Genomic DNA, 13,102 nt, shown 5'->3' on the forward strand with positions numbered 1-13,102 from the left:
GTGCTATATGAGCCGTTTGTTTAATAAATCATAAATCAAGAACGAAGCATCGTAGACACAATTTTTTTTTTTGTGAAGTCGTAAGCAATTTTTTTCAGCAATTAAAAAAAATATAAAATGAAAATTGTTTTCCACAAAATTTTCCACTGTTGATGAAAATCGGTTGGAAAAGTCGGAAAAACTATTTTCGAAGTTCGGAAAAATTCCCAAAAAATATATTTTTGAAAGGAAATTTTATAAGCTCTAGGTTGAGTTTAAATAAGGGCGAGATGCAAGTATGGTTGCACTTTATGGTCATAAATTGCTAGGTTGCGATGCAATCTAGCGTCTAAGTGTAAAAAAGTTTGATTGAATTTGCATCTTGTCACTTTAATTTGTAAAAGAGAGAGTCGATGAAAAGAACTCTCTCATGTTACTTTCGCCCTTATTTAAACTCTATCAAGAACTATGTTGCGACGCCGCAACAAAATAAGTTTTCTGAACCGTCCTAATAATGGACCCGTCTAATAGTAATCACATGCTTTAGCATGACAGTTCTCGTTCGGTAGTATTCGTAGCAAGAGAGAATAAATGAATGAGATGAGAGTAGAAGGAATGCAAAGATAAACAAGAAACGAACTGCAGTTTCGCCATCGCACAGTTTAGTTAGTTTAACAAATTTGTTGAATTTATCTGCATGCAGCAATTATTAGTTAGAAGTGCGTTGAAACCTGTATACGGTTTGGAGTGCGTTAAAGTTAGTGAACCCGTAAGTAGAATGGTAGAATAGTGCAGATCAAAGTGGGAAACTTATCAAAACATTATTTTTTTTTGCAAATACTTCCCTGTGTTCCCAGACGTGCAAATGTCGGTATTGAATACTCCTAAAACCTGGTAAAAACAACCTAAATCTACAGTGCCAGTGGTTACTATCGTAAGTAAACACATAAAAAGAGAAAAATGTGTGAGGTAATCTAGATGTTTATGATTCCACATTAGCATCCGCAAGACATCCAACAACTTAGGGAAGCAGCACCTAACGTGAACCCACCATCGGAAATTAAATAATTAGTTGCAGAGGAAACCACTTAATGGTAATTAGTTTACTGTTAAGTTTATGCAACGGAAAATTAGAAATGTGTTGTGTTTTTATTTAATAAATTGCAGTATAAGCATTGCTGAAAACCTCTCGAGAACATTCTAAAAATTAAGTGACACCCGCGAAGTAACTTCCGGGAAGTGATAGTGTCGAGTGAGAAGTTCGAACCTGCCAAAAGATGACTTCCGATGTTGAGTCCAACAACGACCAAACCATCATGGATCTGACGGCAACTCAGTGTGAAATTTGTGGACTGTCTACGAGCGACGAGGTGATGGTCGGCTGTGACGGATGTTCTAAATGGTTCCACACATGTTAAAAGACACAGACACGTTTAATGCTTCCAGTGAGCTATTTGCTCTTTGAAGGAAGCACGACACTAGACAACGGACTAGCATGCAACGCCCAGTGGCACAGCCGAAAACTTTTTCTGACAGCTGCGGCGGGAATCGAACCCGCGCTCCTTAGCACGATGCGACTAAAGGCTTGGTGACCTTAGCCGCACGACCACGAAGCCACACAATTGCGTGCTGTTGCGTGGACATCGATGAGGACAATCCGCCGAAGAAATGGTACTGCCAAAGCAAGGCCTGTCAGGAGAAGGCCCAGGAGTACCGGCAGAAGAAGCAGGACGCCAAGAAGCCGGCTCGCACCCGGAAACACGGCAACGAGTTGGACAAATTCAGCGTCAGCTCTTGTCTAGCTACGTCTAGCGTGGAAGCAAAGGGCCGAGCGCTTGAAGAGAAGCAGAAGCGGCAGTATGAAGAGCAGGAGGTGGAGATGCAGTAGCGGAAGAAGGAGAGGGAGATGCAGCGTGCGTTTGAGCGACGAAAGACGGAGTTGGAGCTGCAGATGCGCGCTGAAGAAGTAGAAGAACAAAGGGCATGGCAAGCGGAGATGCTCCAAAAGAAGAAGGAGCAGATTCAGCGGCTGAAGGCGAACAGGCAACCGTTCTTCGAGATGCAAATGGCGGCCATGGATGAGGAGCTGGCGAAACTTTCGAGTCAAAAGACGAAGCCGGTGCCGAAAGTAGTCAAGGTCGTTTCGCGATCGGATCCTTCCGGCAAAGTCATCCCAAACGTGTTGAAGCTGAGAAAGGCGAACGTGAAGAAGCGAACGCGAAACTATGAGAAGAAGACGAGGACGCACCGACGAAGAAGACGAGGACGACGAAAACTCCGACGATTCCGATCTGTCAACCCAGACTTCGGATTCTTGCATGGAAGCCAGGGCGAGAAAAAGCGCTCCGAGGAAGACGTGCAAGAAAGTGGGAAGTGTCAGCCAAAACGGGCTGGGGAAGCAGCAGACCGAACCGACGAAGGCCCAACTGGCCGCGAGGATAGGGTTAACTTACAAACTCCCAAAATTCTCCGGCAAACCAGCGCAGTGGCCATTGTTTTACGCAGCCTACAAATTGTCGAACGATGTCTGCGGCTACATGAACCACGAGAACTTGATGCGACTACAGGAAGCCGTGGAAGGCGACGCTCTTGAGCTGGTGCCCGGGCAGTTGCTACTTCCCGAAACCATTCCGCAGTTCATCGAGAAGCTGCGCCGGCACTTCGGCCGCCCGGAACAACTGCTTCAATGCCTGCTGGACAAGGTGAACCGGCTGGAACCCCCGAGCCCGGACAATCTAAGGAGTTGTGTTCCATTCGGAAACACGGTGGAGCAACTCTGCGGCCATCTGGAGGCAGCGGATCTACGGCAACACCTCGTCAACCCGCTGCTGATAAAGTCGCTGGTTGCCAAGCTGCCGGATCGGGAAAAGCGTGAGTGGGTTCATTACCGGCGAGGTCGAGGGGAAACAACCTTGAGGACGCTGACGGATTTCCTGATGGACATCGTGGCAGGCGCCTTCGAAGCTAACGTTGAGGTTGAGTTCAATCCGCCGTCGTCGTCCAAATCTGATTCCCAATCCGAAGAGGAGAGCTCGAATGAAGCTGGACTATACTGTCACTGGCGAAGCCAGCAGAGAGTAAGCTGAAACTCAGGGATGCCATATATACAGATTTATCTGTATTATACAGATTTTTGAGCATCCGTACAGATTTCGTTTTATATGAAATACAGATTTTCGAGCTAGACGGGCTATTTTATTTTTGTATGGGATACAGATTTTTCACCTAAATTTTGTATGGGATACAGATTTTTTTAAATAGTGATACAGATTTTTCAAAAAATCATCTGGCATCCCTGCTGAAACCGTACAAGATGTGCCAATCCAAGGATCATCGTCTGCAGCACTGCAGCAGTTGCGGTACGATCAGCGTTTGGAACTGGTGAAGCACGAGAAGTTGTGCCATGTCTGCCTCAACGAGCACGGCGGGCAGTGCAAGTTCAAAATCCGCTGCAACAGCGGCGACTGCAGAGAGCTCCACATCTCGCTCATGCATCCGGTCGGAAACACGGTCGGGCTGAGTGCACCCATACACGGAAACAGCACGGTCTTGTTCCAGATCCTGCACCTGCACTGTGGAGGTAACACAGTTTCGGTGTTGGCGTTCCTGGAAAAAAGCTCGCCGACCGTCTGGGCGCGGTCGGAGTACAAGAGCGATTGACCATCCGGTGAACAGGAAACACGTCGAGTGTGGAGGATTCCCGGAAAATGAGTCTGTGGGCGGCGGCAAGATGCTGCTGCACAAAGGGCATACGGTGGATAAGTTGATGCTGCCACATTAAAAGTTGGATTCGGAGGAGTTTGCAGCACAGTACAAGCACATGCGAGGGCTGCCCATCGAATCGTACGACGGACAGCCGCAGTTGCTGATTGGGGTAAACAATAACCACGCGTTTGCACCGATGGAGGCAAAGGTGGGTACGCCCGTGGAACCGATTGCGGTTCAAACCAAACTCGGATGGACGGTGTATGGGCCACGACAGATAACCTCGGCGGCGACCGGCAACCAGGGGCCTACATCGTCGAAACCAAAACATGACGCTGAAAGCGAGCGCCCATCAGCATCGGACGGACGCCGACGACGGGAGCATTCACAACAACATCCAAGCGCTTCGCTTCATCCGTCCTTCTTGTCGCTTTCTTCGACGCAACGACGGGCGGCGGCTCATTTTCACACCGACTGGGCTTCAATTGAAATTTTCAAATTATCTAAAATGTATGTTTGCTTAATTTTTTTATGGGTAATAGACTATTTCAGTAAAATGTGCATAGAATACATCAACATTACACAGATTTGTCGGTTTTTACACTCATTAATTGAGTTATAACAGAGAAATTCATTCGATGTCGAACGAGCGTGCATGAGCTTGTGAGTGTGAAACAAACCGGCATCTGCGACGGTTACGATGACAGTTGGACTGGGCGACGACGACGGCGCCTTGCTTCCATTGACGATTGAAAACATTGTTTACAAACTTCACCTGAAAATTTCAATTGAAAATGTAGGGCCCTGCCGGCAACTGTCTCGGCTACCACCAGCAGATAACCAACGAGGTTCTGCCCGAGTTGCTCTGAAACAACTACGCGGAAAAATCAGTGGTGGCAACTCCACAGGAAACAGCGGAGGAGAAACGCGGATGGAAAATAAGAGGGCGAACCACCGAACGTGTCGGTGATCGCTGCAAAACCAGATTGCTGTCTAAAATGGACGATCCACGACCCCCGGACAATTTTTCGATTGGGGTGCGTGAAATGGAGCAGCTGGAGCAGTGGCCCGGGAACAAGAAGCTGCGTTTCCTCTTCCGGACAGACCCGGAAGAACGAGCGCAGGAAGTCAGGTTCACCAACAAAAGAGACGGATTCGAAATCCGAAAATCGATGACCAACTCGCCGGAGGTTCTACGGAGCCTAGGAGAGGCAAACCCGGCGCATTTGAACCTAGATCCAAGTGGAGGCCAGTTCGCGTTCTCGACGAAGCACCGCGGCACGCTGTGGCCGCACCTGCACGATGAAAAGCGACCGAAGAGAAGGTTCGACTCAAGTGGAACAAGCCCGGAGGAAGCCACGATCGATCTGCATAAGGGATATCGTTGGGCGATGAGCGCACTTGATGATGGGCGCAAATTGTGTGAATAAATCCTGGCAACGACAGCGGGAGCGGTCGGCATGGTCAACAAGCGACAACCAACTAATTAGCCGCAGGAATCGATCGAAAGCGAAGCACTGAAGCCGAACCACTTCCTACGAGGTACGGTGTCTGATGCGGACGTACCTGCTGAAAATCAACCATCGGTCGAAATGGATCGACGATCAGCAGTCGCTCCAAGAGGGCGGTTTTGTGTTCGTGATCGACGGGAAAACCCGGAGATTCCGGGAGTGGTGCGTCATCAAGGCGGTAATCGAGGGTTCAGATGGGCGGGTCCGACAAACCTGCGGCCCGCAGATGGTAAAATAGACGAATTTCGCCCCAAATCGTATTCGGAGTTGGCAGCACCCTATCAGATTACAATGAAACTTTCTGGGTATGTACACCAAGACTAGATAAGCCACTTTGCATACTTAGTTTCTTCAAAATTTATCTGGACTGACTTTTGAAAAGGGCTAAACTTTTTTTTATGGATTTTTTAAAAATGTTTTTAATCAAAAAATGACTACTCCTACAAAAAAGTGTTGTATGGGTGATTATCACAAAATAAGTCAAATTTTAAGAAAAAAATACTGAAACAAATCCAAAATGAGCCCTACACTGAAAAAAATTATTTCTAAAAATTCAAAGTTGATTTAAAAAAAAAAACACCATTTTTAATTTTGATGAAATTTTGTCTCAAGACAGGTATTTATGTTCCCTACCAACCGTCCATACATCACAAGATAGGCACTTTTAAGGAAAAAAAGTTTTTCTAACAAAAACTTTTTCATGTCCAAATTATTATTTTTTCAGTGTCTTTTTTTAAAAACAAACTAAACCAGTGAAGGTTATCTAGTAATCTCAAAATGCAATGAAACTTATTGTGTCATATGCGACAATGCAATGCACCCATATTCACGCAGCAGCACTCTAGAAGTACGAAACAATATACAATTAGAACACGCATTTCATACGTGCTGCTGTAATTTCTACCCAAACGTTTCTACCCCATGTTCTTACCTAATATTAGGTAAGGCTATTTATTAGATTCGAACTACCTAATCGAAAAAAAAAAAAATCAAGAGTTGTACCTAAAGCAAATATGAACAAAACAAGAAAATGAATCGGTATCATTCAACGTGTTACTTCTCTTTGGTTATTAAAGGCAGTTCTGAAAAGTAATGGATCAATGGTATAAATCAAAATTCAACAAATTCAAGTGCAGTGCAAAAATAAACAATCCAAAGTGCAACCGTCATAATCTACGGGGCATGTCATTAAGATTGATAGATAAGATTCATTCCATGGGATATACACATGAAATCGACGAATCGATGAGTATTTGTGAGTCATGTCGTGGATTGATAAGTCACAACAGAAGCCCGAATACGAAAAAACGCCGATCGGATGGAAACGACGAAACTATGCAACCATCATTTAGTGGGCAGCAACATCATAATGTTCCAGAACCAGAACCGTCAACGAGTGGTCAACAAATCGAACATGAGCTGGGTAAGTAAGCCTTCAACGTGTTAGCTTCTTTTATATAACTCATTTTGCAGCTCGTTGCAAAACTATATTTTTCAGTATTCTTCGTATTTATCCAACCCGGCAAGCCTCGTTGGATAAATGTACTACTTGTGCGAAAAAAAAATCATTTTTGCAACTCGTTGCATAAATAACTATCATTAACTTTCCACTGCATTCATTATTATATTGTTAACCTTAACTTTTATCTTACAGATATGGTACCATCTATTCCATCATTGGAGTCAATTCCGTCAACAGATCAACTACAGGGTCCCCATAATATTGAGAAGTTTAATACCATTGCTGAAACATTGAGTTTATCGCCAATCTCATCTAGAAACATGAGAAGTATGGAATATCGCATAAACAAATCATTGCAGATTACGAAAGCAGTTCGAAAAAATATCTTCGGAATAGATTCAATGGATGTTGGCAAAGTGGAGGCGTATGACGAGATAATTATGCAGTTAAAGGATAAGTTCAATCACCCTACAACTGACAGAAGCGAACAGATGAAAATACTATCTGTACTTCCTAAGTCTTGGTCGGTAAATAAAATCACAAGAGAGTTTAACGCACCAATGTATATGGCGAGGCAGGTGAAGGATCTTGTTTATGAACAGGGTATTCTTTGTACCACCGAAAAAAGAAGGGGGCATGGTATTGATGACGATACAAAACAAATAGTAAGAGAATTTTTTGATGATAATGATATCAGCAGGCCAATGCCAGGAACAAATGATTTTGTTTCTGAGGTTCGAAATGGAAAAAAACAACAAGTTCAAAAACGACTTTTGATGATGTCGCTCAAAGAGGCTTATATGATTTTTGTAGATATGTACAAAACTGTGAATATTGGTTTCACAGTATTTACACAGTTGCGACCAAAGCATTGTATTTTACTTGATTCTACTGGTATACATAATGTATGCATATGTACTATTCATGAAAATGTAAATTTAATGTTCAACAGTATAAGAATTGTGTCACAAGATGAAATAATACAAAAAATGCTTTGCGATATTTCCACCAGAACAGATAATTGCTTTTTGCGTGCTTGTGAAAAGTGTGCTTGTAATGAACACATTGAAGAGGAACTTACATTGATATTAGAATCAAATGACAAAGAAGAGATTATATTTCAGCAGTGGTTGAATACTGATCGCTGTAATTTAGAAACGATTATTAAACCTGTTGATGAATTTGTTCCGTATCTTGTTGATAAAATTGACAAACTTATAACACACGACTTTATTCATAAACAACAATCATCATTTCTCAGAAATAAAAAAGATACATTAAAGGATGATGAAATTCTTGCGATTTGTGATTTCTCTGAAAACTATTCATTCATAATTCAAAACGCTGCTCAAGGATATCATTGGAACAACTCGCAAGCAACAATACACCCATTTTAAATTTACTATATGAAAGATAATAAACTTGTAAATGTTAGCTTCATTATCATATCGGAAGTAATGGCTCACGATACAGTTGCGGTCCAGTTGTTCATCTCAAAAATGATAGATTTTATGAAACAATTAACGAACTTTTCTAAAATTTATTTTATGTCTGATGGGGCAGCATCACAATACAAAAATAAGAAGAACTTTGCTAGTCTATGTAGATTCCAGTCAAAGCATGCATTAAGAGCAGAATGGCATTTTTTTGCAACGTCCCACGGTAAAGGTCCATGTGATGCTATTGGTGGCACTCTCAAGCGAATGGCAAAGAGAGCAAGTCTTGCTCGAGATTATGGAAATACCATAACAACCCCACGAGAGTTATATAACTGGGCAGTTGTACAGACAGATAAAAATATAACTAAATTAAATTTCTGTTACGTATCCACTGAACAGTACATTAAAATGTCAGAAGATCTCGAAGAAATATATAATAACGCCAAAACAATACCAGGCACTCAGAAATTCCATACACCAAAGAAATTTTCCGTATAACTATTATGTGTGAAACTACATAACTTTTTGCAATTTGGCATCACCTTTAAAAATTATGTCTGCAAACATAAATTCTATAGGACTTTTCACATTTAAAAGTTATGACTTGAAGTAAATACATTCTGTATAGGTGATAAATCATATTTATGTGTGAGAGTTATGATATTTATTCATGAGCAGTTTATAATAATTATGAGCAAACCTCATATAAGAGCAAACAAATAAAAAAAGAAAAATGAATAAAATTTTGTTTTGTTTTTGATTTAATTAAGGATTTTATTCATTCCTTAAATATCTATCTGAATTTTAAAGATAATGGTGCTTGTATGCCATATGGTCTTCGACTAGAGTACGGATCAACGGTACAGGCCAGTTTTTCTGAGGAAGGAAGTCCGACTGCGCTTGCTGCTCTTCGCCGGATTTCTGGCGCTTGTCTTTGCAGATCCGGTTCCTGGTTGAGTGCTTTTGCCTTCACGGTTCCTCCTTATCAGTGTCCGGTTGCCCTGGGTGTAATCATCGTCCGGAGTAGGTGGCAGCGGCCAGTTCGGTTGTCTCATCCCTTATCTTGGCCGGAACAGATCGCATCGCAGTCTGGCTATAACGAACACCTCTCGGGGTCATGCTCTGGCTCTTTCGTTATCACTCGGGATATGGACGAATCATTGGAATATTTTTTAAGGAACACTCCGTAGCCCGCTTCTCTGCCTGTCTCTTGCTGTGATAGAAATAAAATTAACAAAAAATAAAGGTTTAAGCAGACATTTTATCGAGAAATTTGAAAAAATAGTTACCTGCCTAAGCAGAAGACTTTCCCGACGCTTCCGATTGGCGCGAAAAGTGATGTTGTTTTGGTCCTGAATCAATTCGGCGAAACTTTAAAATTATATGTGGATTCACATAATTTTTAACTATTGGAGAATAGTTATACTTTTTAAGTTTGCCCACATATATATGAAGTTTTGCCTTATATATGTGTTATGGTTCACCGCATAGATAGCAATAAAGCTGTTATAATATTGATGTAAGCATATTTAAAAGTAACTATTATAAAGTCTTATAAATCGTAAAGGTTTCACCTACATAAACATTACGTTTGCAATTTTATCAGTGTAGTTTTTTGCCTATTCCTGGCGACAAAGTAAAGGCAAACAGGTATTCTAATTCAGAAGATGAACCAAAAATATTTAGTATGATCGGAAAAAAATAGAAAAGAACATGTTTGAAATTGGCTCTAAGACACATATATATATTTGAAAAATTCATAATTATAAATAATTGTATATTTAAAAGCGCACTTCAATACATATTGCGATCAAACATTACATTTCCTAAGAAAATACATTTGTAATATTTTCAGTTTTTTATGTATAGGAAAACCCTTCCAAATGATTGAATAAATAACACAAAATCTCCTAGAAAATTGAGTTTCATTGGATTCTGGGATTGTTATGGCCTTCACTGGTTTTATTGTTGATAACAAAATACACTGAAAAAAAAATCATTCGAACAAGAAAAAGTTTTTGTTAGAAAAACTTTTTTTCCTTAAAAGTGCCTATCTTGTGATGTATGGACGGTTGGTAGGGAACATAATTACCTGTCTTGAGACAAAATTTCATCAAAATCAAAAATGGTGTTTTTTTTTAAATCAACTTTGAATTTTTAGAAATGATTTTTTTCAGTGTAGGGCTCATTTTGGATTTTTTTCAGTATTTTTTTCTTAAAATTTGACTTATTTTGTGATAATCACCCATACAACACTTTTTGTAGGAGTAGTCATTTTTTGATTAAAAACATTTTTAAAAAATCCATAAAAAAAGTTTAGCCCTTTTCAAATTTTTTTTTTGTTTTTATTTATGTGTATTTTAACTAGTTGCTAATTCTACACTCAAACCCTTTTCAAAAGTCAGTCGAGAAAAAAAATTAGAAAAATGAGTATGCAAAGTGGCTTATCTGGGCAAGGTCTACACACCAAGAAAGTTTCGTTGTAATCTGAGAGGGTGCTGCCAACATTTGTTCGAGTTGGCGCGAAATCCGTCAATACAAAAACGAGGCGTAGTAAAGTTTGCGGCGTTAAGAGGCAAGGTAAATCCGGAAATGCCGAATGTTACAGGCTGGGGTGTTGCGACGCCGCAACAAAGTAAGTTTTCTGAACCGGTCTAATAATGGACCCGTCTAATAGTAGCATAACTCCATCACAGGCTCTAGCATGACAGTTTTCGTTCGGTAGTAGTCGTAGCAAGCAGGGGGATGACGAAGGGCCAGAATCATCTACCCAGCATTCAATTCAACATGGCGTCCAATGTTTTTTGTTTTGATTGCTTAATTCATGGAAAAAATGCGCTGGAAACATCGACACTGCTTCGCTGCGACATATAATATCGTGCAAAGTGATAAGGAAAGAGAAACAATCATCAAAAACAACGATTTCGTTTGAAATGTGAAATTTCTGAAATAAGCACTAGCAACACACGAGCCACACACCCGAAAATCAGGAGCAAGTTAGGGTAAACCGACCAGAAAGTGGGTACCAAAACGCGCCGTACCAAAAATGATGTTGGGTGAAGCGGCGATGTACCGAGTTTGACAGCCGTGTCACCCCACTGGTAGCAAGAGAGAATAAATGAATGAGATGAGAGTAGAAGGAATGCAAAGATAAACAAGAAACGAACTGCAGTTTTGCCATCGCACAGTTTAGTTAGTTTAACAAATTTGTTGAATTTATCTGCATGAAGCAATTATTAGTTAGAAGTGCGTTGAAACCTGTTTACGGCTTGGAGTGCGTTAAAGTTAGTGAGCCCGTAAGTAGAATGGTAGAATAGTGCAAATCAAAGTGGGAAACTTATCAAAACATTATTTTTTGCAAATACTTCCCTGTGTCCCCAGACGTGCAAATATCGGTAGTGAATACGCCCAAAACCTGGAAAAAAATAACCTAAATCTACAGTGCCAGTGGTTACTATCGTAAGTAGACACATGTGCGGGATCGTACCCCCTGATAAGGGATGTAAGCCGCTAGCTGTCAAAGCCGAATGTTATGGTTCAGCACGAACATTGACAGCCGATCGGCTCCCTCATGACAACACACGACGAGGACATGCGCGAGTGGGCAATCGTCCTCTTTCTTCTCCGACGGTCATCGTGTGCGGACGCATAGGTGGGTAGCTCCAGACCACGCTGTTCGCTTGCGCATATTCGGCACGCCAAATCTCCACATTGGCTATCCTGCCAGATTATTCTTTGAACTATTTGGAAAACCATTCATCTTTTTGCAAAGTGATTAACTAGAACTGCCAATGAACAAGAAAACGTTAAATATCCCGAAAACTGGAATTTTAAAAAGTGTTTGAGTGGAAATGCGGTTAGGTTAGGCGTGTTTCAAAAACCGCCAAATCATGGATTGTGGTTAGTAATCCCACAAGGTGCGCCTAGAAGGCCATCGGAGAGGAATATGCTTCGCAAAAAATATATATTAGTTTGAGGTTAGAAGGCAAGGCGTGTCTCGAAAACCGCCAACCATGGATTGTGGTTAGTAATCCCACAAGGTGCGCCTAGAAGGCCATCGGAATGCGAAATGAAAATAAATGATGAAAAACTTGCAAAGCGTGTTTAGAAAACCGCTAAAATTATAGTTTGTGGTCAGTAACCCCACAAGGTGTGCCTAGAAGACCACCGGGAAAAAAATTGAGGACAGGAAACTATGCGAGATTTAAAAAAAAAAAAAGATAAGTAAAACAGCCGACTGATCTGTGAAACTCGACATTGAATTCTAGAACCCAAAATTTTTGCATATTTCGGATGTGTTTTCGGTTTGTTCTAACTGGCAACAAAATGAATTGGCTCCAGATAGGATCTAGGATAGATATGATAAGAGGATTCATTGTTGTCAATTTTGTTACGAGAAAAGGCACTGAACTATTCTATTTTGTCCATTTCATTAGATCAAACAAAATGCCTAAAGGAGGACGATACGTTTTGGCTCCGGTCGCTATGGACGACACGGAAATCGAGTGGACGGAAGGAGTAAACGATACGGATTCGAATTTTTCGGAAGAACAAGATGAGGGTGAAATCGTGTACGACCAAGCTTCAATTTGTTCAAATGAGCTAGAAGTGGCTGCTAATGAAACCGTAAACACATCAAATCTATCTCCGGAGAAATCCGACAACGTTGATGACAGACTACGCCGCCTGGAAGAAAAGTTGAAACACGTCTCCGAGAAGCGCCTATCGGGTCCTGATTCAACGCTAGAAAGCACCAGAGACAGTGTTGATCCGCCGTCAGCAACTCATCAAACCGAGAGAGGAAGCAACATTCGCTGGGACCTGATCCCTAAGTTCCCGAAGGATGTACCATCGAACATGCTCTGGGAGAATTGGCAGAGTTCTATCAAAAATTTCGAAATTTCTGTCTCGTTGTCAACATTCAGTGGGTCATCGGACCGAGCAAAGCTGCTGTACTTATCCATTGGGAAGGACTTGCAGGACATAATCGGTGCGGCCAATATACA

At 41.5% G+C, this 13,102-nt stretch overlaps 1 protein-coding gene across 1 annotated transcript in view; it reads left to right on the forward strand.

Moving 5' to 3' along the window:
• LOC134288548 (uncharacterized) overlaps positions 1 to 1,867 on the forward strand; it is a 61,637-nt gene extending 59,770 nt beyond the window's left edge. Inside the window, exon 2 of the mRNA XM_062853730.1 lies at positions 1,594 to 1,867. Within this exon, the coding sequence (XP_062709714.1) occupies positions 1,594 to 1,867 (274 nt within the window). The remainder of the gene's footprint in view (positions 1 to 1,593) is intronic.
• Positions 1,868 to 13,102: the final 11,235 nt, after the last annotated feature.

Source organism: Aedes albopictus, chromosome 1, assembly GCF_035046485.1.
Source record: "Aedes albopictus strain Foshan chromosome 1, AalbF5, whole genome shotgun sequence".
NCBI lineage: Eukaryota > Metazoa > Arthropoda > Insecta > Diptera > Culicidae > Aedes > Aedes albopictus.